This window comes from Anastrepha ludens, chromosome 2, assembly GCF_028408465.1.
Source record: "Anastrepha ludens isolate Willacy chromosome 2, idAnaLude1.1, whole genome shotgun sequence".
NCBI classification, from domain to species: domain Eukaryota; kingdom Metazoa; phylum Arthropoda; class Insecta; order Diptera; family Tephritidae; genus Anastrepha; species Anastrepha ludens.
The window spans coordinates 3,749,198-3,776,878 of record NC_071498.1 but is presented as its reverse complement, the minus strand read 5'-3'; the positions used below and the strand labels follow the sequence as shown (position 1 = coordinate 3,776,878).

Sequence of the window (27,681 nt, the reverse complement as noted above, 5' to 3'; positions counted from 1 at the left end):
CGAATAAGTTCTTTTCTGAAAAATTATATTGAAGTCTATAAGACATGTTTTGAGAGCTCATAGATGTGCCTTTATTAAAAATATAGGGGAGGTCTTGGAGTTCAAATCCCATTTAAGAGATAGGAGACTTATAAAGTTGGCCTTTTTCATTTTTACTGCTCAGTTGCACACCCAGTGGAATATAGCGCTTAGAGTGTAATGCGTTTTTTCGTCGAATATCAAAAGTGGCTCCAAAGTACTCCTTAACATATTCAAGATTCGCATTTCTGCACGACCAACTTTTGATAATTTTTAAGGAGGAGTTTTTAAGGAGTCTGAAATTTTTTAGTGTAAAATATCAATCAGCAACTAATAATACTTGAGTTTACCAAATTTCAGAGTTTAAATAGTAAACCGAGTGCTATAGAGGCACAACTCAAACTTTTTCAATTTTCAGAAAACGCAAAAATATTTGTGAAAACTACAACGTTTTTTATTGGGAAGAAAAGTTCTTTAAAAGCTAATAAGAAAAGTCAGTATAAAGATTGCTTTTCCGACTTATTGAATTATGACTCTTCTGATGACACACTTCTTATTGAATTATTTTTAGTTACGACTGTTTTGCTGATTCAAGATTAGCTTTATTGAACTCTTTCGAGTCTACGCCTATCGAGACAATAATTTGGTCGACCCTCTAAGCCACACAAGCCAAGAATATTCATTAAGTGGAAAAGTAAAAACAAATACATTGTAAAATTTCAGAGGAAATACAACGATTTTCAGTAAGATTTGTGCTTTATACCAATACCTTTTTTTATATCAAAGGGAGTCCAAAAATCTGTTTGGTAAATAGGGAAACCCCAAACAAATTGATAATATGGTGCTTGTAGAGTGAAAGAATATCGAGCTATTATTTTTAAATATGGCGTAAAAACAATCATCTAATTTTGTTTTTTGAATAATATTTCTAATAAATAAAAAATATATATATATTTTGAGTCATGAAAATCTTTTTTTCGACCTTTGCGACCTTTCGGGTTCACTTGATTAGATTAACTGCACGGAATATATTTATGTAAGCGTTTATACAAGGTGGCACAAAATATATCATTCAATTTTGTTTTTGAATAACTTTAAAACAAAAATTACTTAATACAAAAAAATGATTTTGAGTTTTGGAAATCTATATTCTGATCTCTACGTGGTCCATTGTTTGTCTGCTTGAAAACGACGTATGACCACACTTACAAAAATCATAAATCTTCTGATAGGGTGGTTAATTCTGCGCCACTTTAATCTCCCTAACCTATTGAAAAATATTGTAAAAATTGGCATTGAGCTTGCAGTAAAACGCTTTTCTCTTTCAAACAACAATAAAAAAATAACTTTATTGAATTCTTAACAAAAATGTATCAGATTTAAACATTTTTTGTTCGCAAAGGCAAACTTATTTCGATATGAATATTTGACATAAATGTCTATACAAATAATTAGCTAATAATAGCAGTGAAGCGCAAGCTAATAACCATAGTGGTGTCCTCCATGGTGGTGCACCTGTGGGTGGTGGGCATGGCCAATTCTCTTGACCACCGCGTTGAAGCCATTGTGATGATCGGCTGTGTATTCTACAACACGTAAAGTGCCATCAGCTTCTGCCAAAGTGTAACCACCTTAAAGGAGAAGAGTAAAAGTTGTTATAATATGCATTGAGTACATTTTCCAAATAATTTAACCTACCCTTGACTTTATCGCCATCACGATGCTCCCATTGGCTCTTGTGATCACCGGTGTGCGAGTCCTTTACGCCGTACTTGAAATTGTATTTGGGATAGTGATGAGGCTCATGATGTTCATGATGCCCATGACCATGACTATCGTGTCCGTGAGTGCCATAATGATGCACCACTGAAGCGTAGCTAGAGGCATGTCCATGAGGAGCATGTCCTGCGTTGGCAACACCGAAAAGCGCAGCAGTGGCGACGACAATAATACACGAGAGGATATGCATTTTAATTAAAAGTGAGTAATGTGAATTAATGCTTGCTCCGTTGGCTGGTTACTGTATAGAAGCTTAGTGCTTGACTGTTAACAAACAGCTGTCTACTGTTCGCTTTTATGCTGTCTTGTTTTTAAGATAGATCTTTTCAATCAAGTTCTGAAACTACGTTTGCTTTATGTGTCTATATGTATGTCAAACTTATTTTGTGGAGACCTTCAAGCCTTCCACTTTAATAAGAGAAGCAATGCATGCACACACAACTGTTAATCGAATTCTCAAAAACACCAATCGCCAATAACGAATAAAAAAAAAAAACAAAATTTGCCCTTTCTTGCCCAGTGATTACACATAAGCAACTTTTTTACTGTTTACGCTTTTTGATCTCATTTGATTACTTTTCGTCTAACGGTTCTTTTCTCACTAATGTTTGACACGTTGTGCAGTTTGCAAGCCAAATTAGTGCTGCAAGCATTTTTAACGTTCACGTTGTGAGCAGTTTGTTGTAACGTGTTTACGCATAAATGATTTTGTTGAAATGGTAGATTAGCAAAAAATTGTAAAAAACACAAAAAGCAAAAAGAATTGTTATTCTTGCCAATATTTGTACCTTATAATTGGGAGTACACTTTGCAGCTACTAAGTCACTGAAAATTTCAATTTCAAATTCAATTTTTGCAATTTTTTTCTGATCTCTGTTTATGAAGTGTGACATTCTGATGAGAATTTGAAAATTTTTAACAAAGTTTGAAACTTCTATTTATGAAGATTTTATAGAAGAATGAACAATATTTTCAAAAAAAAATATTAAAAATATATCAAAAACCACTTAAAATGCCCCGAGCTATAGTTATTTAACGTAGTGTATATACAAGGTGGCACAAAATTAATCACAATTAATCGGAAGATTTATTATTTTTGCAAATGGCATTGTATGTCGATCATATTTGACACTTGTCGGCTAGACAGCATCAGTATACCAAGAGAGAAGCAATGGAGCGCTTATCGATCAAAATAAAAATTTCCATTACGATTAAGATAATTTTTTTTATTTAATAAAAAAGTTATTCAAGCATAAAAATGGTTATAAAATTTGCGCCACCTGAGCCCAAACATAATAAATATGCTCTTATTTCGCTTCAACTTAGGACAAGTTTTACTTTCACTTAGGAAAGAAAAAATATGAAATAGAGTAAAGATCAGCGTACTGTCACACCTTTCCCTCTAATAGGCGCGCGTTTTAAATGTTATCCGATTTGGATGAAATGCAGTTTAGACATTGGTCTTTCAGAGTCAAATAAAGGATCTCTCAAAAATGACATTCAGATGTCAGTAGTAAGTAATACCAAGACGGTACCTGTTTTCTTTCTCATTTTTGGCTATTTGAAAGCCAAATATGCAATATCACACGATAGAACAACGCATTGAAATTATTAAAACTTATTATGAAAATGGTCGATCTTGAAGAGCAACACATCGCCAAATTCGTATTTTTTTGGTGGAAATAATTATCCAAATGAGTCGACAATTCACAGATTGGTGAAAAAATTTCAAAAAGCCGGTTCTGTGGAGGATAGAAAAAGGACTGGTTGTCCAAAAATTTGACGTTCTGTTGGGAACATCGCTGCTGTAGTGCAAGGAGTTGCTAAAAAACCTTCAACATTGCCGATATCTCCACCTTCTCAACAATTAAGCGTTCATGAATCGACTGTTTGGTGGATTTTACCTGAGGACGTGCTTATGGTGGACATTTAAATGATGTGAGAGACGCGACGTCACACTGGTACAGAATGAAATGCACGAGAGAAATGTGGAAATGTCAAATTTGCTGAGTAGGGGTACCACGATTGGACAATTTTTTGAAAATTATGCTCGAATCGTCATTTTGGTTTAGAGATTTTTTGTGGACTGAAATTTTGAGGAAATGAACTTGAATGCCAATAGATTCCAGGAGAATGATGCAACATGTCACGTAGCAAGCAATTAAATGTTTTTGGCAATATTTTTCGATAATTGTTTTGACTATAGCAGTGGTACACTTCGAAGCTTTTAATCAGACGTATAGTGAAATGAGTACAAAGGTGGCGTCCGTTTTGTGCCGGTATTCCGCTCTTAGTGAATTAGACAAAATCGCTGTGTGTGTGACGTCACACTTGTGAAATTTATTCATGTGTCGTTTGTGTAATTTCTTCATATTCTTCCATTTTTGTACACTTTTTCACATGTTTCACAAGAAACCGTACTAGTGTGACCACACGCCTCTCTTTGAAATGTGCAGTCCTTTAAGCCTTTAAACTTTTTTTCTATTTGTATGATGCAGATTATATGCGGATAGTGCAGATATGGTCTAGATGATCAACAATAACAGAGGCTGAACGATCGATTAGGTAGCACTAGAATTTGAGAACAGGATCCTTGAAAATTGTGTTAACAAGATGGAGTAGAGCGAGCTGAGGCAATCATAAATATAGAAGATAAACTCCACTTTAACGAGGTTTCAGACAGGGTGACTCGCTGTCGTGTGACTTCTTTAACCTGATGTTGGAGAGCATCGTACGAGCCGCAGAACTTAATCGCTCAGGCACAATATTTTATAAGAGCGTACAATTGCTGGCGTATGCCGATGATATTGACATCATCGGCCTTAACAACCGCGCTGTTAGTTCTGCCTTCTCCAAACTGGATAAAGAGGCAAAGCGAATGGGTCTGGTGGTGAACGAGGACAAAACGAAGTACCTCCTGTCTTCAAACAAACAGTCGGCGCACTCGCGTATCGGCACCCACGTCACTGTAGACAGTTATAATTTCGAGGTTGTAAAAGACTTCGTCTATTTAGGAACCAGCATTAACACCGATAACAATGTCAGCCTTGAAATCCAACGTAGAATCTCTCTTGCCAACAAGTGCTACTTTGGACTAAGTAGGCAACTGAGCAGTAAAGTCCTCTCTCGACGAACAAAACTAACACTCTACAAGACTCTCATCTTGCCCGTCCTAACGTATGGCGCAGAAGCTTGGACGATGACAACATCCGATGAAGCGACGCTTGGAGTGTTCGAGAGAAAGATTCTGCGTAAGATTTTTGGACCTTTGCACGTTGGCAATGGCGAATATCGCAGACGATGGAACGATGAGCTGTATGAGCTTTACGACGACATAGACATAGCGCAGCGAATAAAGATCCAGCGGTTACGTTGGCTGGGTCATGTCGTCCGAATGGATACAAATGCTCCGGCTTTGAAAGTATTCGGTACCGCATCGAGCTGGTGGTAGCAGAGGAAGAGGGCGGCCTCCTCTGCGTTGGAAAGATCAGGTGGAGAAGGACTTGGCTTCACTTGGAGTGTCCAACTGGCGCCGGTTAGCAGGAGAAAGAAACGACTGGCGCGCTTTGCTAAACTCGGCCAAAATCGCGTAAGCGGTTATAGCGCCAATTAAGAAGAAGAAACTCCATTTTATTAAGGGAGGTTTATTTACTCTAAACAAGTCAATTTTGCTATAAGCAACAGTTCATAGCTCATATGACAGCCTTGATAAGGTAATCAGCTCATTTTCAGATCACAACTAAGAACTGCATGCATTTGAAAAGTTTTCAAGTGCTCCAAAATTACTTCGAAAGCGTGAAAAATCCAGTTAACTTTAGTAGCCTGTCTTTTTTTGATGGTAATGACTTATTTATTGCAAGGCCGCTGTGCAAATTCCTGAGCTATCAGCTTAAATGCAGAAGTTTATCTAATGGCTACTAACTTCAGTAGTTACCAGCTACTAAGCATAGACGGTTATGTCGACCAACCCAGTTTATGACAGCATATAACAACAAATTATTGATGTTGATTAGCTCAATGCCTGTTTCACATTTTGTTTTTTTTTTCACATTTTAGTAAATCGATCTGCATTGATTCCTTTCAAATGCCGTTACTGTTTTAAATGTTCCACTGACAGCTTAATGAGCTTTCAATTTGTTGGTTCTGTTGCTCAATCAAAACTGGTAATTAACTAAATCTGTACTCAAGTTGCAGTAAAAATTCGTGAACTTGACGAAATTAGTCAAACGACTACAAAATGCGCTCGAATATATAATTTATCAATACTAAGGGAAACAGGGGCTTTAGCGCCAAAGTTTTTTACTTAACACATTCGAAATTTTCACTAATTAGTGAACTGAAAAGTGAGAAATGCAGCTGTAGTTCATTAAATTAAGTAATTGCCAGTTACAACTCAATACAAGAAAGCAAAAACCAAAACAGAAAATATTGTGCAACTCTCAATTTTCCATTCGGTATGGTATAAAAAGAAACTGCAGGCAGTAAGTTGCTAACAGTTAAGCGCTAATCTCGCATAGAGGTGCTAGCCTACAGAGCAAATAACAGTTTCAACATCCATTGCATCATTTCCAGAAAATGCAAATCCTTTCGTGCATTGCCTTCCTCATCGCTGCTGCACTCTTCGGTGCTGCATTCGCAAGCTATGCTCCTAATGGTCATTCCTCTAGCTATGCTGCAGTAGTGCAAGAATTTCATCATCATCACCCCGACACTGCTCATGATCAGCACGAACACCATAAAGAGCATTACGAACATCGCGAACCTCATCACTATCCCAAATACGCTTACGAGTATGGCGTCAAGGACCTGCACACCGGTGATCATAAAAGCCAATGGGAGTATCGTGTTGGCGATCAAGTCAAGGGTGTGTTAAATTATTTGAAAATTATACTCAATGCAGATTATCACAATTTTTTATTCCCCTCTCCACTAGGCGGCTATACTTTTGCCGAAGCTGATGGCACCATACGCCTTGTAGAGTACACAGCTGATGCTCATAATGGCTTCAAAGCTGTGGTGAAGAGAATCGGCCATGCTCACCATTATGGTGGCTATGGCCATGAGAATGGGCCTCTTGGTCATGAACAAGTTGGTAGCTACTATCGAATCAATCAACAACATTAAACGGGAGTTGTGGAACAGAACTGAATACAAACTAACTCGAATGCCATGAGGAATTGGAGTCTCGAAACTAAAAGGACTGAAAACATTTTTTTATTTAATAATTTAATATAATAAAATAATATTTATGAAAAAGGATCACTAATCAACTGCCAAAGCGCGATTTATTCACATTGATAATACAAATGCCAAACTTCAAATGTAAATTGGCCATACTTTCGCCTACAAGAAGCACTTTCCTATCTGGTGTAGTTAGAATATTTATAAGGCAAGTAAAATCTAAAGTGAACACAAATTTGTCTACTTTCAATCATGTCTGGTTTACTATATTTGGTATGGGCTTTACCGAAAAAAATTTTAAGAATGCTTGAGAGAAAAGTTTCTTGAGCATTTCCCACTATTCAAAGAGAATGGCATACATTTACATATATGATATATAGTGTATATTTATATATATAATGGGATCTTACACCCATTGCTGACTGGAGGCCGAGCTCCTCTTCTAACTTGTGGTGTACATATATCCAAAAACGTATCAAAATTTGTTTGAAACTTTTCTGATGAATATTCTATGTTTGACCTTGAACTGACCTTCAATTTGACTTATAAAGAATAACAGGCAACGAATTCATGTTCTGCAACCCCAAAAATGCGTAAAATTTTTTGAAATTTTTCTGGTGAAAATTCTAGGTTTGTCCTTGAAAAAAAATTGTTTTTAATTTTTTAGGTAGTTTAAGGATGTTTTCACCACCTAAGTTCGCTTTGATTAGAGCTACAAAAAAATGCTAAACCGAGTTTGAATACCTATAATTTTTTGGTTTTGTTTTGTTCCAGGGTGTGTTTTGATATAATACTTGTAAAAAAATTCAAGCTCGGGCCTAGACAATCTCTTTCAAAATCTTTTGCGAACATTTAAAAAAATATTAGTCTTGGTCAAAAATTGCCTTCTCCAGGATTTTTGAACAAAATTTGTCGAAAAACCGCCGTTGGTGACCGCACTAGAATTTATTAGCAATTAATTTAAAAATATATTGCGCCTCCTGCATGAAGTTGACAAAAGCTCTGTCTCAAAATTGAGTGCTAAAAGTCAATTCGGTGCACAAGAATTTCTTTAAGCTCAAACTAAGCTAGTTTCGAAAGTTTCCTCTCATTACTTGAGTTCAAAATTTCAACAAAAGCTGTTTTGATCTTGAGTTCAAAAATGTATGCTTGCTTGAAAATGAGAATCTGATCTATTTTATGACTTCAAATGCGCTATTTGTTTGTGCTTTAGAAAATTTTTGAATTTGTCTATATTTAAATAGACTGAATTTCAACGAACTCGGCTATTATGGCCACCTTTCGAACATAATTGGCTTTTATGATTGCGAGCAAGTTTCTTCCATCCTTTTTTTTCTCCTGATTAGTCCTTTGAGGAGCATAAGGCCTCTCCAACGTTCGCGGTTAGATGCTATTGTCCAAACTTGTGTTTGTGGAGAGTAAGTCATGCAGGCTAGATATTTTCCAAGTGTTCTTTGATCGGTCGCAGCTTCTGCTTCCCTGAGAATTCCAATCTAGAACTATTTTAATGATGCTGTGAGGCAGTTTTCTAATAGCGTGGCCTATCTAACTCCATTTCCTGTGCGTTAGCTGGCGTAAGATGGGCTCCTCGTTCGTTTGTTCCAGAGCTCTACGTTATTTATAGCGTTGGACCAGAATATGCCACAAATTTTCCTCAGTTGGTGAAGTTTCTGCATGATCGTTTTCGAAACAGCCCACGTTTCACTTTCATATAGGAGCGTCGACTTTACACAAGAATTGAATATCCTGAGCTTAGTGTTTTTGGAAATTTGCGAGTTTGCCCAATTTTTCCATACGCCCAATCTGTTGTTGACGTCTTCCTCTGCACCGCCATCCGCTGCTATCGTGCAGCCCAGGTAGCAGAAGCTATCAACGAACTCCATTTCTTTGCCATCCGTTATTACTTGGTTTTTATTGGTGTGGTCGATTCTCAATGCCTTGGTTTTAACCACGTCTACTTCATGCCCAACTTTGCCCGCCAGTGTTACTAGTTCGTCCGCCTTCGCTGGTATATCGGTCAACTTGGGCGATAATACTCAAATATCGTTAGCAAATCCCAAGTCTTCCAGTTGCCTGTTGAGAAATCATGTAATGCTTCTGTGAGCGGGCATATGTCCTCATGCAGGACCATGACGAAAAAGAGCGGGGAGAGGGGATAGACTTGTCTAACTCCAACGTTTGTTGAGAATGCGTCCATGTTTATTAGACTTTTATTAATTATATTTTTTTATATTATTTTTTAATACTCGCGCATATATTTCAGTGAAACTTAGTTCACAAATTACTTTTTGTTCTATACAGGTTGGTTTTGAGAACGGGTCAAATCGATTTATAAACACGCCCACTTCTCTCTCTCTTTGTTAAAGCTGAAGGAGAACTACTCAATTCTGGTGCAAATGATGAATTCGAAAAAAGCAGTACAACGCAAGTAAAATTTTGAAAAATATTTAGTGATACGCCCACTTTTAGGTGAACGCGTATCTGGTTAACGACTTAGAAAAATTCGCCCAACACACACATTACTCACCTCACCTCACCTGATTTAGATTTGATTTAAGAATTATTGAGATCGCATAAAACCACCTCTTTTTTTATATATTAAGACCAAATTTCCCTCCGTTTGTATGATGTTATAAGCTAGAGCTCTTATTGTCTATTATTAGTTTCAAAAATTAACTGCCAGCCGTAACTTAATTTTACTAAAATATACGCGAGTATGTAAAGGTTAAGTATGGGTAGGACCGAACTTAACCTTCCTTAATTTAAGCTAAAAAATTAATAAAGTGTGGGAAGACAATTAAAAATGGTTTTATTTGACTTGACATTCGTTTTTTTTTTCTATAAACCTTTATGGCTTCTAATCTACACATTTTCTACTTTGCTTTCTTGCTTAGAAAAAATATTTATTTTTTTTATTTATAACTCAAACTGTGATAAAAATTCCATCTGAGTATTTCTTATTGATCACACAATTTCTATTGAAATATTTTTTCCAATTACTTTATTTATATTTACCTGTCGGACTCACTGTGTAAAAATAAATTTTCATGAAAGAAAAAAAATTACCGCCATGTCTGAAATTTTAAGTTTTCCTGTTTTTGTTGTTTTTTTCTATTTTCAATGGGTCTAATTTTAGTTATTTGCCACATTAACACTAAATTGCTCGTTTTCAAATTTGTATCTCTTTCTTTTGACATTTGCCGCTAAAGCAACGGCATAAGTCATTTGTTCATCCGTGAGCAGTGACGAATATGCGACTGCAGACGCGCAACCAGAATTTTTTTCACGGGAGTTTTGTACAAAATTTTCAAATAATCGTTTAGCCTACATGGAACCTAATAGTATACGGGTTTTTTACGTTTGATTTTAATTATCGAGTTCATACTATAACCGTTAAAAAATTGGAACTAGTTCCCTTTAGTTTTTTAAGTTTAAGCTAAACTGCAAATATCCCGAGTAAAGACCGACGCCAATCTTCTTATTATTTTTGCAGCTGGAGTGACAGTCCTTGACCGGATACAAATCCGGGTCATTCCGGTAAGATAATACCGACTGAGGTGGGAATGCCAACATCTTTCTTTCCACCTTCGAGCCACCGGTGGCATGCCATGTCAGCCCCTAATTCTATCCAAGTCGAAGTCCAGACCAGAATAAAGAGCCAGACGGGCGTAAGTTAAACCATTTTAGCTTCTACGAGTAAACCAGTTCTATTTCAAACAGCCTCTTATTTTTTATTAACCACCCCCCATTTATGTCAACCGATACCATACATTGCTACATTCTATATGCTGGATTCACTTATATTAAAGAATATACAGTTGCGGTCAAAATAATAGAAGTGCTAGTACCGAACATAGTTTAATATTTCTATTGTTTCTTATTGTTAAAGCTAATAATTCAGTCAAATGATTCACTCATTTCCAAAATAATAGTATACCATATATAAGAAATGAGCTACGATTTGCGTAAAAAATTTACGAAAAGGTAAGAAAGGAACGATACCTAAGGAACGATGTGAAAATCTCGTTAATTCGATGCATCGACGATGTGCTGCGATAAATGTTATTGTTATGATTAAAGGATTATTTTTCCTTGAAATCTGATGAAAAGAAAGATTTATTTTAAATTATTTTTTTTAACAAGAAAGTCATACTACCATTTTTTTATGCAAAAGTTCGTATGAAATTTAGTTTTAATAATCTTATGTTCAATTATTTTTCTGAATTTACTTTTATGATTTTATTGTTAATAGTCATAATTTCTTGAAGTAAAGTCATAGTCATATTTCTTGAAATATGATATTTGACATAAAAAAAGTCTTCCTTTTTCGTCATTGCTTTCTCACTGTGTAAGGCTACTATTATTTTGACCGCAGCTGTATTTATGGTTGCGCCAGAAATGCATACTTGTGATAGCAGGAAGTGAAATATCATCCAAGCTCCCTAAGATTCACTACGCACAGCACACAAGCAGTGCAACATATGAGTCTGATCTTCGTAACTTTCAATCATTTTCTGATTCCTTCTATTGCCAGGTGCAATCATCAGATTTACTTTACTCCTCTGCTAATTGCTAATATTTATACAAAGAACTGAGTTTTCAATAGTTCATGAAGTATTATTTTCTATAAGAATACTCTCAGTTGGTCCATCCCAAGGGAAATACTCATATATTTGCTTATTTACATACACAAATATATTTTATTTGTTCTTGTAATTTTCCAATTCTTGGCAAATATATTTATCGCGTATCCGCTAAATATTTATACAGATTATTTTTAGTGAAGGGCGTGGCTTAGCTGAAATTTGCATAGCTTGTATGGGCTTACATCCACCCAAATATGTACATAGATTTCTACACACATACAAAAGCTAAAAATCGCAGAAGCAATTCATTAAATAATCGATTTCCAAAAAAAATGTTTCCATAAATTTCAAACCGAAACGGTAGCGCGTGCTTATTCGATTAAACACAGCGAGGAAAAACTTTCCATGCACAATTATTTTCATGATTTGTACACTTGTATAAGTTAACACGCGCTACATTTATGAGTTAACACGCGCTACATTTATTTTCTCTTTTTCCTTTTCTTTTGCTTTACTTAATTGTAATTTAATAAGACAAACAAGTTGTAGACATTAGGTAAGCAATTTATTTCTTAAGCGTGCCGGAAATGCAAGTAACAGAATACTGACCTGCAGGCACTAATTGGGCAATTCTTTCCAAAGAATTAAAAATGCAATACTTGCATTAATATTGTAAAACTTAGTATAATTAATTGAATTGTAAAAATAAATTTTCAGTCTAAAACTGGAGTCCAATAAAGCGGTGCATTAGCTCCGATCTTTTTTTAAAAACTCAATTCGACTTTCGAATTAAAAACTGGCGCCCGAGCAGGGACCAGTCGCGAAAAAGTGTAAAGTGTTTAAAAGTGTCTGTGAAAGGAAGAAATTAAAAGTTGACTTCCCAACGGCACCAACCCTACTAAGTGTCTGTGAAAGGAAGAAATTAAAAGTTGACTTCCCAACGGCACCAACCCTACTTTCCGACTGGTCATCAGGATTTCCAGCAGACTCAGGCTCTCTTGTGTTCGTCCGGAGACCACCTCGCATAGAAGTGTTGCAGCAGGAGCCGCAGTAGGTCTAACCGACCAAAAAGGAATACATCCGTGCAGCCAGCGAGGGAAGAGTAGTTCAATGCTACTCCTACTGTAAGTTAGCGTATTTAACTAAAAACATTAAGTTAAATTAAACCTTTTTAAATTTACAAAATAATAAAATTAATAACTTGAGACATTAAATAAGAAGTGAGTTATTACATTAAGTGAAATTAAACCTTTTTAAATTTACAAAATAATAAAATTAATAACTAGAGATATTAAATAAGAAGTGATCCATTGTGTATTCCAATATAATTATTTTAACTAATTTTTCGCATAGGTACGAAAAGCGTGTTCTAATTTGAACTATAGAAAATATTTAATCGACAAAAAATAAAGCGTAATAAAAATAATTTGAAAGTTAGGAATAAGATAAAGAAATCCAATTCTGGATCAAGACAAAATCTAAATACAAGTTAATTTTGACATTTCCGTTATTTAAATTATAAGGCGTAAATAATCGTGTCCAATTGCGAAGATGAGTAATCCAAGCAATCTGATAAGACCACCGGTTCTAGGGCAAATCCCTCCGGGTGCAAATCTCCAAAACGAAGAAAATAGGGGCATAGTTAGGCAAATAACAGAAGTGGTCAATAGAATACTAGACGACAGGTTAGCAGTTAGGAACGTTATAGAGGTAGACGAACCTGTTAACATAGGACCCCAAGGAATCAGTGAACTCGACAAAATTCCTGATGTTGTGCGTTCTTTGCGAGAATTTGCAGGGGACCCAGGTGAATTCGGATCCTGGAAGAAAAGTGTCGATAGAGTTCTACAACTATACGAGCCAATGCGAGGCTCACATAAATGCTTTGGTATCTTAAACACCATACGAAACAAAATTACAGGCCAAGCGGACATTGTGCTGGAGTCCTACAGCACACCCTTAAATTGGACCGCGATTTCACGTTGTCTCACAACGCATTACGGCGACAAACGAGACCTAGGTACTTTAGAGTACCAAATGGCCTCACTGACTCAGGGAAATCTAACCATACACGAATATTATCAGAAGGTTTATTCAAACCTTTCTCTGATCCTGAACAAAATTTCTTGTTTAGAAGCCGGATCAGAACCCCGGAAACTTCTTGTAGACACGTATAGAAACAAAGCGTTGGATACCTTCGTTAGAGGTCTCAATGGTGACCTTCCGAGACTCCTAGGGATAAGAGAACCAACAGACCTTCCAGAGGCTCTGCAATTATGCCTCAAATTGGAGAATCAAACCTACCGAGCAAATATCGTCAGTAGGAAACCACCTATAAATCTACGAAGGAATTTCCCCCCACAGCCCCACGCCGCACCGAAACCGTTTTACCCACACCTTGCCCATTGGAATCAACCAATGCAGAGACAAACACTCCCACCCTCCTATATCCCACCTCAACAACAAGGGCACTGGCAAAGACCCCAGAATTTTTTCCCACAACAACAAAACTTCAATTCTCAACCTCGACACCTGCCACCACCTAGACCTTTTGCACCAAAGCCTATGCCAAGACCTGAACCAATGGACATCGACCAGAGCATGCAGACGAAAAGGGTCAATTACATTAACAGGCCACCACAAAACCTAGCATTTCACGGGAAAAGGCCACCACCTCCCCAGCAAGATATGGAAAAAAGACAACGAAACTTTAACATAGAAGCGGAACAATGCAACAGTGTTGCATACCGACAAGATTTGGAATATGCAAACCAACACGACGAAATTAGACAAGACAATTACAACGTGCAAGAAACTCTCGAACAGTACGGTACAGACGACAATGCTGCAGAGGATTTTTCGGACATCCATTTTTTAGATTAGCAAACTCCTCACTCCCATATTTTGAATGTAAAACGAAGGAAGGAGGAATTTTAAAAATATTGATCGATACGGGCTCAAACAACAATTATATGCAACCCTCTATTGTACCCAATTCCCTCCCAAATGACCAACCCTTTTTTGCTAACACTATAGCTGGAAAAATAAAAATTACGCACCACACCAACGTTAGTCTATTCGGAATACCCGATCTAAAAATTAAATTTTTTTTGTTACCCTCCTTAAAGTCATTCCACGGCATCTTAGGCAATGACAGCCTCAAGCAACTTTCGGCGGTAATCCACACAAAATACAATTATATGACAATACAAGATAGAGTCAGGATTAAAATAAAACAGCAAACCATACAATCGATTAACGCAATAGACATACAGACCGACCACCTAAATGACAGACAGAAGACCACACTTAACGCAATTGCGAAGAATTTTCCCAAACTTTTTACCGAACCTGAAGAAAGACTGACATACACTACGAAAGTACAAGGAAGCATAAGGACGTCCACGGACACACCAATATACACCAAATTTTATCCGTACCCTATGTCACTGAAAGTGGAAGTAGAGAAACAAATCAAAGACTTGCTACAAAATGGTATAATAAGACCTTCAAGGTCTCCATACAATTCACCTGTATGGATAGTACCAAAAAAACCAGACACTTCAGGAGAGAAGAAATTTCGCATGGTAATTGACTATCGAAAATTGAACCTAGTAACTATATCGGACAGATATCCTATACCCGAAATAAATGGAGTACTAGCACATCTAGGAAGAAATAAATACTTCTCAGTACTCGATTTAAAGAGCGGCTTCCACCAGATTCCTCTAAAGGAATCGGATATAGAGAAGACAGCTTTTTCGGTAAATCACGGTAAATACGAATTTACCCGGCTACCTTTCGGTCTCAAGAACGCTCCTTCAATTTTTCAAAGAGCTCTTGACGACATCTTAAGGAACCATATAGGAAAGAGATGTTACGTGTACATCGACGACATCATAATATTTAGTAAAGATCAGGAAACCCACTTTAATGACATCCAACAAATCTTCGATACGTTAGAAAAAGCAAATCTAAAAGTACAACTTGACAAATGTCAATTCCTAAAAACAGAAGTGGAATTTTTAGGATTTATAATATCCGAAAAAGGCCTCAAAACAAATCCACAAAAAACCGACGCAATAGCAAAGTTTCCAATACCTAAAACTCTAAAAGAACTCCGATCCTTTTTAGGACTTTCAGGGTATTATCGCCGCTTCATCAAAGACTACGCGAAGCTCGCGAAACCCCTTACAGTCCTCTTAAGAGGGGAAGGCGGACGAGTGTCCAAAAATCAATCAAAAAAAGTCATGGTAACCTTCAACAAAGACGCCTTAGATTCCTTCGAGAAACTTAAACGATCACTCATTGGTAAAGACATAATGCTTGCATACCCCGACTACTCTAAAGAATTTGTGCTAACAACAGATGCCTCCAATTACGCAATTGGAGCCGTACTATCGCAAAACGACAAGCCAATAACTTTCATCTCTAGAACTCTTTCTAAAGCCGAAGAGCATTACGCAGCAAACGAAAGAGAAATGCTAGCGATAGTGTGGGCGCTGAATTCCTTGAGAAACTACCTTTACGGTTCCGCGAAGGTTAAAATCGTTACGGATCATCAGCCACTGACTTTCGCCCTAAGCAACAGAAACCACAACAGTAAGATGAAAAGGTGGAAGGCTAGATTAGAAGAGTATGACTACGAGCTAATCTATAAACCAGGAAAAACCAATATTGTGGCCGACGCACTCTCAAGACCGCCACAAGTATCACAAATCAATTCATTGACAGGAACGCAACATAGCGACGAAAGTTCGGCGCACAATCTTATCCCAGCAGTAGAAGGACCTATAAATGCTTTCAAGAACCAAATTTGGCTCCTAAATGGCGACGAAAATAGTTACCAATTCAAAATACCCTTTCCCACATACCATAGACACATTTTTAATCAACAAGATTATGATGAACAAAATCTAATTTCAATTCTTAAACGTTATTTAAATCCCTCCGTAATAAACGGACTTTTTACCTCAGAGCCAATCATGGGAAGAATCCAACGATTATACCCCCTTCATTTTTCTAAATTCAGAATACGTTTTACCCAAACCAAAGTCGAGGACCTTACAGACGAAGCCAGACAGGAAATAGAAATGCTAGAAGAACACAGACGCGCCCATAGGAATGCACAGGAAAATAAAATCCAACTATTACAAAAATTTTACTTTCCAAAAATGAGTGCTAAAATAGAAATTCTAGTCAGACAATGCAAAATTTGCAAAGAGAATAAATATGACCGGCATCCAAATAAGCCACAGCTGCTTGAAACTCCCATTCCGAAATATCCCGGTGAAATAGTGCATATTGACATTTATAATACAGAGAAAAATCTAGTTCTTACTGCAGTCGACAAATTTTCCAAATATGCCCAAGCTAGAGTAATAAAAAGCAGAGCTTCAGAAGATATTAGGGAACCTCTGAGACAGATAATTTTTGCATTCGGCGTACCAAAAATGATAGTAGTAGACAACGAAAAAGCATTAAACTCAGCCTCCTTATGTTTCATGTTGGAGGATCAACTTGGAATAGAAATCTACAAGACACCTCCTTACACAAGCACAGTAAACGGGCAGGTGGAACGATTCCACTCAACCCTCTCAGAAATTGCGCGCTGCCTAAAGGCGGAACGAATCCATAGAACATTCCTAGAAATTTTGGACAGATCGGTATACGAGTACAATTGCACAGTCCACTCGACAACAGGGAAGAAACCGATAGAAATATTTTTTGGACGCAGGGTCTCTACAAATCCTGACCAGTACGAGAAGGCCCGGCAGGAAAATATCGAAGCACTTAGGAAAAAACAAGCAAAAGACTTAGAAGTGCACAATCGGAAGAGGACCTCAATGAAAACATATTTGCCAGGTGACATTATTTACGTGCGAATAAATAAAAGACTAGGCTCAAAACTTACTAACAGATACAAAAAGGAAATAGTAAAGGAAGACAAATCTAGTGTAGTTATAACAGAAAATGACCGAACCGTACACAAGAGTAATATTAGAACTTAACGCATCTATTGCTTTCAGATTAATAATACCACTCGCCACAGGCGAGTTCCGTATCCTCGATTATACAAACTCACAACTTGCAACCTTTAATACAGGATGGACCAAAATCCAAAATGGCACCTACAAAATTATACATACAATAGACACGGACGAATACCAAAGGACTTTGAACGAACTCAACTCCACGATAAGACACAAAATAACTCCCGACAATTCCTTACTCCCCTTCTTGCTCCATGAAATGTCCGAAATACAAAGTTTCCTAAGTAGATTAAAGCCAAAGGTAAACAAGAGATCCATAAACGCAATTGGTACCGCCTGGAAATGGCTCACAGGGAGCCCGGATCACGAAGATCTCGTTATGTTAGAAAATCATATTAACAATTTACTTGAAAATAACAATAACCAATTAATAATAAATAGAGCAATGAGCGGAAGAATAAATAATATAACGGAAGTGTCAAATAAAATATTTAAAATATTAAAAGATAAGGAAGATGTTCAGCATGATATGGCTGTAAACATTAAATTTAAGCTACAATTAATAAAAGATGAAATCATAAATATCAATTATGCAATACATTGGGCCAAAGTTGGCATTGTAAATTCATATATATTTTCTAACGTTGAAATGAAACTAATAAAAGAAATTATTGAGAAAAATAATATTCCCTTCACTAATATAGAAGAGGCATTTGAATTCAGTAACGTTAAGATAGCCTCTAGTAATTCTAAGATTGTATACTTAATTGAAATCCCAATAACTGACAACAATTTATGTGAATCCCTATTAATAAAAGCAATAAAGAAAGGTAATAGATTATATAAAATACCATTTGAAAAAATTATAAGATGTCAAAATAAAATCTTTGGAAAGAAAAGCAACTGTAAAGAACATAATGAAATTAAAATTTGTACAAAGGAAAATATTGTAGACATCAGTAACTCCACATGCATTCCTCATCTACTCAAAAGCCGATCGCCTAGCTGCATTACGATTAACAACCAACACATTCCCACTGTCCTAGAAGTCCTCCCAGGAATAATACTTTTAAATCGATTTAACGACACCGTTCACATCGACAAGGAGAAGATTAACTTAACTGGATCATTCGCAATCCAGTACCACAACTCCACCATTATAATAAACAACCAAACATTTCTGTCTAAAGAAATCTCCAGCGGAAAACCCCTTCCTGCAGTTCTACAACCAAATGCAACACTTACGGCCGAAGAAGAATTACTAAGCCTGGAAATGATGAAAGAACTTCACCTAAAAAACATAAACTATATCGAGACTCTAAAAAATAAAGGATTAACAACATCAATAGTCAATTTTGGGATATCTGGTATAACTTTAACTCTAATGGCAATCGGGGTACTAAAACTAACTTCAACGAAAGGCCCAAAGCAAGGGGCCAAACACGTCTCCGAATTTTTCAAAAGGGCCCCATTACAAGAGGTAACAGTTAAAAATTTCCAACAACCCGAACCACATCCTGAAGATTATCCTACTCAGACGCACGAGGACGTTCGTTTTTAAATGCGGAGGAGTTAACACGCGCTACATTTATGAGTTAACACGCGCTACATTTATTTTCTCTTTTTCCTTTTCTTTTGCTTTACTTAATTGTAATTTAATAAGACAAACAAGTTGTAGACATTAGGTAAGCAATTTATTTCTTAAGCGTGCCGGAAATGCAAGTAACAGAATACTGACCTGCAGGCACTAATTGGGCAATTCTTTCCAAAGAATTAAAAATGCAATACTTGCATTAATATTGTAAAACTTAGTATAATTAATTGAATTGTAAAAATAAATTTTCAGTCTAAAACTGGAGTCCAATAAAGCGGTGCATTAGCTCCGATCTTTTTTTAAAAACTCAATTCGACTTTCGAATTAAAAACTTATACAGGCACACGTACATACAAACTTACATTAGTATTACATACATAAAAATTTATATTAAATTACTTTCATTCTAATTTTATTGGCAAAACTGTCAAAAATAGCCACCAAAATCGAATTACGAATCACTAAAATTTGATCTGTTGCTGATTATACTTACACATACGAGTACATACATACACACCGTACATGGATACATAAATGTTTGAATCAAAGCGACAACAAGCAATTGCACAAAACTCTTTTCATGCATACTTCATGGTAGTTGTTCCCTACACGCCAATTGTTGCAAGTTGGGACGAAAAGTGTGGCCAAACGTCCATTCTTAACCATTTGTGAGTGTGCTTGTGTGTGTGTGGGACGCATTGAGTTTTGGCGGCAAAATATTAAAAAAATGCCTGTATTTTTCGACAATTGCTTGGAAAAACTTTGAAGGCATTAGTTCATTTAAAAGATGTAATGTCGGCAGGAATCAACCGACCTTCAAATACTTTTTCCACCAACAACTTCATAGACATTTTAGAGAAATTTTGAGTGTCATCTTAGTCTGTTTGCTCTTCTTCTCGGCGTATACAGCCGCAATTGACACCAAGGTCCAAAACCGCAACAAGATTCTCATATCGCTAGCCGGCAGCACTTGGGGCAAAGACGAGGAAATGTTGCTAGTCACTGTTAAAGCAATTGGCGGGTCGACACTAAATTATGCTGCGCCCGTGTGGTCACCTGTTATTCGTGATTCGCAGTAGGGAAAACTCCTGTCTTGTCTGAAAAGACCTGTCTGGGCAAGGGCTGCCGCAGGATGCCTCCTTGATGACTCTCCTGCAACACCTTCTCTACGAGGCTGACATACTCCCGCTCAAGGGGTACAGCAAAATGCTCAGCAAGCAGTTTCCACTTGAGTGTTGAGTGTTACCGCAGGAATCACCCCTGCAGATATTTGCTAGAACCTGAGTAACCTCCCAGGCGTGTCAAGAGGCATCTCTTCGACTACACCGACGAGATCCTGGACCAAACACAACTACAACTACTGGACTGGACAGTATATAGACAGAGATTATACAACATACATACATCGGAAAACTCTCACCACCTGCTTAAACTTCCGACCCAGTGCAGATGAAGAGCCCGTGAACCTGTGTACTTTTTGGTCTGCTCAATTACGGTATTGTAATAGGTTAAACTCCTACTTATCCAGAATCGACCCTGACATACTCAATATATGTATGTCCAGCATGTGAAGGTACCACTTATTCACATGCCCTCTCAACCCCCTCACCTAACATCCCTCTAACTCTGGATCCAACCTGTCGAAACAGCACGTTTCTTGAGCCTGCCATTAGATGAGTAAGATGATGATCATCGGTGACTACACCGCTCTAATAGGGCCTAGTGAACTGCTACAACAATAAGAATACTTCACAAGTGTCAAGCATTCTCGATCTGCAAATCAGATTTCTTTAAGGGGTTAAAGGTAGTCAGAATTTTCAGAAATTGGAGTTTTTTGCATTTTCTTAAAGTATAATATCTTAGAAAAAAATATATATATATACATATATATATAATTGGCGCGTACACCCTTTTTGGGTGTTTGGCTGCGCTCCTCCTCCTATTTGTGGTGTGCGTCTCGATGTTGTTCGACAAATGGAGGGACCTACAGTTTCAAGCCAACTCCGAGCGGCAGATATTTTTTATATGGAGCTTTTTCATGGCAGAAATACACTCGGAGGCTTGCCATTGCCTGCCGAGGGGCGACCGCTTTCAGAAAAATATTTTTCTTAATTTTGGTGTTTCACCGAGACTCGAACCTACGTTCTCTCTGTGAATTCCGAATGGTAATCACGCACCAACCCATTTGGCTACGGCGGCCGAATCTTAGAAATATTGTGTGAAAATTTGAAGTGAATCCGACAAATTCTTCTCGAGTTATTCAGCAATTAACAAAGAGCGCTTGAGCGCTACGGAGCGTTCGAAAGCAAATAGCTAGCAGCAGCTACAAACAACCGACTTCTCGGGTTTTATTTTTATAAATTTCCATTTTGATGTATATCTAGGTATACCTAAATATATATGATTCCTATATATACCCTACTATATATATTTACCCAGGAATAGATAACACAGTGCAAGTAATTACGTAATTCGTATAACTCTACATAAATCTATAGCAAAACCTTAAATGGTGTAAGGCAAACAGTAGTTGTAGGCATGTGCTTATACGTAAGCAGGCCCTTAGCAGAGTGTGTATGTGCTTATACTTACGTAATTAGCACTTAAGACTTGTTTACTAAGCTTTCGCTGTAATTAGCCCTTAAGACTTACTCGTTAAGCACTCGTTGTAATTAGACCTTAAGACTCGTTGATGGTAGCGTTTGGTACGAGTAGATGCCGTTTTACATAAATAAAGATTCATTCGGTTTATCGCGAGAGGCGAACACGGTGCCATCGTCATTTTTTGAACAAGTCATATATTATAATGGGTTTTTTCAAAACTATGTCTTTTGCACTGGTGATCACTGTAAGTTAAAAACAGTTTGGTAGATTTCAATAAAATTTATACTGTTTTTGAAAAACATAAAAAAACTCGTGTCTGATCGAAGGACTTTTTTTTAAATTTCGATTTTTTTAAGTAATCAATTGTCGAGTTTTTTCTAGAAAATCTGAAAAATATTTCCTGAGGCCACCATATTGTTAATTTTGAAAAACAGAAAGCTTCGATCAGGCACAAGATTATCTATTAATAAAACTAATTTCTCTTGTCCGATTTAGATGAATCTCCAGGGACTTGTGATGATCATCGCAAGAGAGAAGTCTATCCAGAAGTGGAGAAACGGACTCCACACAAACAGCGATAATCTTTACAATTATTAACTTGTTTTGGAATTTTACTAAAGTCAAGCCGAAGCATGGTGTATTAATTATGTTTTTATTTTTGTAAAATAAAGCAATTGACTAGCAAAAAAAATTATTGAAAATCATCATCATCAACCACTTAATAAGAAGAAAATGAAAACTATCGGTACTAGTTGCACTCGATTCAACTCTAAGAGAATTTTATTTATTTATTAGCTGTTTTATATAATAATAAAACGAATTTGTACAAGAAACGAGCAGTAGCTGCCAGAGCCAATGGTTCCGTGCCTAAGTGTAGGCGAACACTATTGCAGAAAAACACCTTTAAATATTTTTTAAGCGCGTACTCAATATGAAAATTCACGCAAAAATGCAACGAAATTAAAAAAATAATAACTCAAGATTATTTTTCTTTTAACTCAAATATAATTTGTTTGCATTATTTAATTTTTTTATTTTTTTTTTATTATTTCTTCTGCTTCTTCTCTCCTCTTTTAAGTGGTATTTTAATTGAGCAGCTAAAGGTTTTTTCCAATTCTTTTGTTAAATTTTTAATGTCTGCCTTTCACAATTCTGTCCATTACAACATCGATAGTGTCACTTAAGCATTTGCATTTGCCATAAAATCTTGAAACCTTTTCAAAACTCAATACCTGAGAAATATTTTCGTTTATAAAAATGTATTGGCCTCTACAGAAGCATTTCGCTTGTTACTAAACATTCTTTTTGGATTTTTTAACTCACCTCACACGTAGAGAAACACAAACAAATTGGAAGGCAGACAGGCATAAATAAAATACAATATGTTTTTGTTTTTATTTTTTTATTTTAGTTTTCTTGATTTTTGAGCTTTTGTTATGCAAAAAAGTATAAGAAAAATTAAAAAAAGTGTTTGCTGTAATATTGGAAATGTGAAACATCGGTATAAAAATTTTATGTGGCCATTAAATGGGTGTAAAAACTGTAAAAGCATGCGTACGTATTCATATATATTCAAGTACTTACAGCTAGGTATATACCAATGTAGGTGTACGAGTATACAATTTGGGTGCAGACGCAAGTGTGAATTACATTTTAAAAGCTAACTACTAATGTATGTGTGTATATACATATATTTACATATTTTTTGTATCTAAATGTGGATTTTAACGCTAGACTCCTTTGCAATTAAAGGTTTATAGTTTATTTGTTAAAATTTATGATTAGCCCTAACACTGCGATCAGAGACACAACTTAATTTTGCTGCTACGATATTTAGACAATTAAGGCCTTACTTTAAGTCTTAACTTACCATACAAGAAGTCAGCTAGCAAATTGTGCAATTAATACTAAATTGTGAGTAAATCGAGTCAGTAAACCCTTATTCGGTGCAACCCTTTAAATATTGTTAAAAAACTCAATGTCATGAATGCAAACAGGGAGGAATCACCCTTTTCCTTTTCCAAAATTAATGTTTAGTAAAAAAAAATATAAACACGAAAATTTGTTTTACGCGTTTTTACTATTTTCTTCTTTGATGATAAAATGAACGGAACAGAGCAAATCGGTTAGTTGCTGGCAGATTATTTTAAAATTCAAAATGTATTTTTAAGCAAAACTTTAATATAGGGTGGGCCATGTAAAATTTGCTTGGCTATAAAAAAAAACGAATCAATATTTTTCAAACTTTTTTTTTATTTTAAAAATTGAACATTGTCATTTATGAATAAAAAATAATATCGTTCAAATGACTGCCATGACTGGCTTTACTGTAGGCCATTCGATCAACCCAATTCTTAAGTACATTTTCGATTGTTTGGGCTCCAATTTCATGAACGGCAACTTCGATTTCGTGTTTTAAAGCATCAATCGTCTCTGGATGGTTCGCATAGTCCAACGAGCTTAAATCACAGCTCCGAGGCGGCCAATTGATATCGGAATTTCGGCTGATCATTCTGTTTTCAAAAACGGTAGCCAAAAGTTCGAGTGTAACTTTGGCAGTGTGACAAGTTGCACCGTCCTGTTGAAACCAAATGTCGTCCATGTCATCCTCTTGAATTTTTGGAAACAACTCGTTGAGCATGTCACGGTAACGCTCGCCATTTACTGTAACCGCGGCTCCTCCAGACCAAAAACCGCACCAAACAGTAACTCGTTGTGGATGCATTTGCTTCTCTACAGTAACGTGTGGATTTTTTGAGCCCCAAATCCGACAATTTTGCTTATTGACTTAGCCAAGGATGTGAAAATCAGAAAAGAAGAAAAAGACCCACCACTTTGGAAATAGGTTTTCAATATTTCCTAATTTTGTTCAAGCGTACAGCGTCCCATTTCGTAAATGTCAAACCTTTAGTAAATTATGAACACATTTGACATGTCGTTTGTATTACCATTCTCAAAAAAATAGGTGGTTCAAAAAGCAAACGCTATATGGCCCACCCTGTATGTCTTGATGTTGTTCTACAAACTACAGTTTTATGCCACCTCTGAACAGCAGATGATTTTTTATGAGGCGCCTTTTCATGACAGAAATTCACTCAGAGGTTTGCCACTACCTACCGAGGGCGACCACTTTTATAAAATATCATTTTTGTGCTCCATGCCCACAGTGGCTTTCGAACCCGTGCACCAACCTGTTCGACTACGACCAATCTATGCAATAAATTTTCTAAAAAATTTGTACTTTTAATCTCAAATGCATTTTTAGCTTTAATTTAGTATAAATCCAATGTGTACCATCTTTCTCTGGTCTCAGCAACTGCTTATCGGGTCTTTAAATAAGGTCGTATTTAAGACAAAATGATACTCTTCTCCTCAACTTGGGAAACCCACCGTATCCTTTAATGAATTCTACAAATCTCATCTCAGACCCTTTTTTCGCGCTCTTATCTATTTCTTAATTTCCTAAAATTCCACCGTGCTTCGAGAGCCAATTTAAACTTAAATGAAAAATAGTTTTAGTTTAGTCTAGTTTTAGTTTTGGTATCAATAGTAGATTTTCAAAACCCAGAACAAAATTACCCTCAAGGCTAAGAAATACTGGGATAAAATTATTCAGAAATTTGAAATTAGAGATCTGGCAACCCAACACTACATATAAGTAATGACGACCTGCACGAGAGTTGCATAATTCAAACTATAGCAAATTTGATAAAGTTGAGAACATGGAGATGGATTGTGCGCATGCTTCGCAAGGACGCAAACGAAATCTGTAGACAATCTCTGGATTGGGACCCACAAGATGCTCGCAAGGAGGGTCGTCCAAAAATCTCGTGGAGGAAAGCGACCGAGACAGAAATTGAAGCAACAAGAAAGACGGGGAATGGAATTAAGCTGCAAAAAACAGAACCAGATGGCGGTGCTTTATTGAGGCCCTGGGCTCCAATGGGAGAAACAAGAAGCGATGACGATGATAATGATGAATACAACAACTTCATGACAAGACCCATATGCTACCTGTGAAGGAGCATAATAAACTGCTCAGCAAGCAGTTCCTGCTAGGGTGTTACCACAGGTCTTACCCATATAGACACCTGCTTGAGCCTGAGCCACCTCCCAGGCGTTTTTACGCGACGCGGACGAGATGCAGGACATTCAACGGGAGACCCTTACCATCTTCTTAAGCTCCCGACCCCCGAATGCCGTCATCGAAGTCCAACCGCCACCCATCGCAGACGAAGAGCTCCAACGTAAGCTTGGCACAACTGCGTTATGGATACTGTAGCAGGTTAAACTCCCACTTATCCAGAGTCGACCCCGATATACTAAACATACATATATCCGGCATGTGATTGCACCCCGCACGACACTAATGAAGACGACCGGTGATTACACTACACTGACAGGGTACTGCTACAACAACAACAACATGATGAAATTTAATTAAAGCCTCTTAAATATAAGTTTATAAGAATTTTTTCAAATTTTCTCTTTTTCATTTTATAATTTTTTTTTTTGGCACATTAGGGGCTTTTTATAGCGCAATTTTTTTTTTTAATTTTTTTGTTCGTATACTTTCTGCTATCAACAAAAAAACATTTTTCAACTTAATTTGACTTGAAAATTGTTAGTTAATTGAAATCAATAATCACCTCAAAAATGTTTCCTCGAAGACTGCTAATCGGGAGCTACGTTGTCCTTTACTCCTTTACACTAGCAGTTGAGTGATTGCCACGAAACTCGTTTCGTTAAAAAAATAATAAATTGTTTACCCAAATAATTGTAGTTTTTATATTTTCGTAAAAATTTCGTTGCCCAAAAAATATTAAAGCACCAGATCATTTCAATCTTCTCTATTTATTTTAAAATTTTCTCACATTTCTGCAAATTTTTTTTCTGAGATGACTCAAATCAATTTTCCAAACGCAGGCACGGACGGTACGCGCGACAATTTCAATGTGAAATTAGGGCTTTAAAAAATCAATATTTGTTTATGAAAATTATGCGCGCTGTAAAATTATGTATAGTATTGTAGAATTTTTACGATTTTCCAACGCCTTGCATTTTCACTGCAGCTGACTATTATTATTGAACAGTTATTGCTAGATTTGAATATTTTTCTTTTTTTCAAAAACTACACATCATTAAATGCACAAAAATTAACACTTTCATATCCAACAAATTGCAAATTGATTTTCTCTTTTACTCAAAAAATTCCTTCCTATAGTACGAAATATTTTTTATTTATTTCTTTTTACAGTTCTTTTCTCGAAATTATCTAAGTCTGTTTTATTTGTTATGTTCGTGTCAAAACTGGCCTACAGTAGGCTTCGAAAAAAGTTAACTACACTTGCCTTGCGAAATTTTTTGAGTTTTTCCCCCGAAATGCCGCGGCGCCGCCGAGCCTGAGAGAAAATCGAAATAAGACTGACAATTCGCAGATTCACAAAATGTGTGGCGAGTGCGAGTTTTTCGCCGACTGCGGCCCAGCTGCGACATGCAGAGATCAAATCGACTACCACCAACTAGCCAAAGAGTATTAGCCAAATTAGCTCACACTCGCCGCCGGTAGCAGCAGCAATGATGGCTGCATTTCGGCAGCGACTAGCGTACAGCAACGATCAACACGCAGCGCAGCAGAGTAAAAAATTCGCTATTACCGTCAAAAAGCATTAGTAAATATGTAGAATTGGATATCTAAAGCACACAGTTATATGCGTACATACATGTACATGTATTTGTACATACTTGTGTGTATGCTTGTTGACGTGTATGTGCGTGTGCATATTTATGGAGTCTGCAGCGTGTGCACATCCAAGGAGCTCACTGACCGACCGACTGCCGGCACGTTCGTGCAATTGTAAACAAACGTGTTGCCGGCCTGAAGTGGCAACAAGCAGCGCGGAACGCCGCCTGGTGGGGCGTATAC

General features: G+C 36.7%; 4 protein-coding genes across 4 annotated transcripts in view; 2 read left to right on the top strand and 2 right to left on the bottom strand.

Annotated features, from left to right (window-relative positions):
* Window positions 1-27,681, bottom strand: part of LOC128862100 (A disintegrin and metalloproteinase with thrombospondin motifs 9) — a 163,374-nt gene that overhangs the window by 111,943 nt on the left and 23,750 nt on the right. The window lies entirely within an intron of this gene.
* On the bottom strand, window positions 1,398-27,262 carry LOC128862131 (adult-specific cuticular protein ACP-20-like). Its single transcript, XM_054100593.1, has 3 exons — window positions 26,405-27,262; window positions 1,717-2,140; window positions 1,398-1,649 (listed from the first exon to the last, which is right to left on the bottom strand). Exons 2-3 carry the CDS (start codon window positions 1,985-1,987, stop codon window positions 1,498-1,500), a joined length of 423 nt encoding a protein of 140 aa, XP_053956568.1. The 5' UTR covers window positions 1,988-2,140; window positions 26,405-27,262; the 3' UTR covers window positions 1,398-1,497.
* Window positions 6,373-6,921, top strand: LOC128861241 (cuticle protein 19-like). The gene is made up of 2 exons (XM_054099222.1): window positions 6,373-6,661; window positions 6,731-6,921. Exons 1-2 carry the CDS (start codon window positions 6,373-6,375, stop codon window positions 6,919-6,921), a joined length of 480 nt encoding a protein of 159 aa, XP_053955197.1.
* On the top strand, window positions 12,045-19,141 carry LOC128862118 (uncharacterized). Its single transcript, XM_054100569.1, has 2 exons — window positions 12,045-12,688; window positions 17,594-19,141. The coding sequence occupies exons 1-2, from the start codon at window positions 12,675-12,677 to the stop codon at window positions 19,116-19,118; spliced, it is 1,539 nt and encodes a 512-aa protein (XP_053956544.1). The 5' UTR covers window positions 12,045-12,674; the 3' UTR covers window positions 19,119-19,141.

Bases quoted from the DNA above. Each gene is read 5' to 3' on its own strand.
- LOC128862131 (XM_054100593.1), bottom strand. From the start codon at position 1,987: ATGCATATCCTCTCGTGTATTATTGTCGTCGCCACTGCTGCGCTTTTC. The intron at 1,650-1,716 runs GTAGGTTAAATT...TTCTCCTTTAAG, and splicing joins TGATGGCGATAAAGTCAAGG to GTGGTTACACTTTGGCAGAA.
- LOC128861241 (XM_054099222.1), top strand. From the start codon at position 6,373: ATGCAAATCCTTTCGTGCATTGCCTTCCTCATCGCTGCTGCACTCTTC. The intron at 6,662-6,730 runs GTGTGTTAAATT...CCTCTCCACTAG, and splicing joins TGTTGGCGATCAAGTCAAGG to GCGGCTATACTTTTGCCGAA.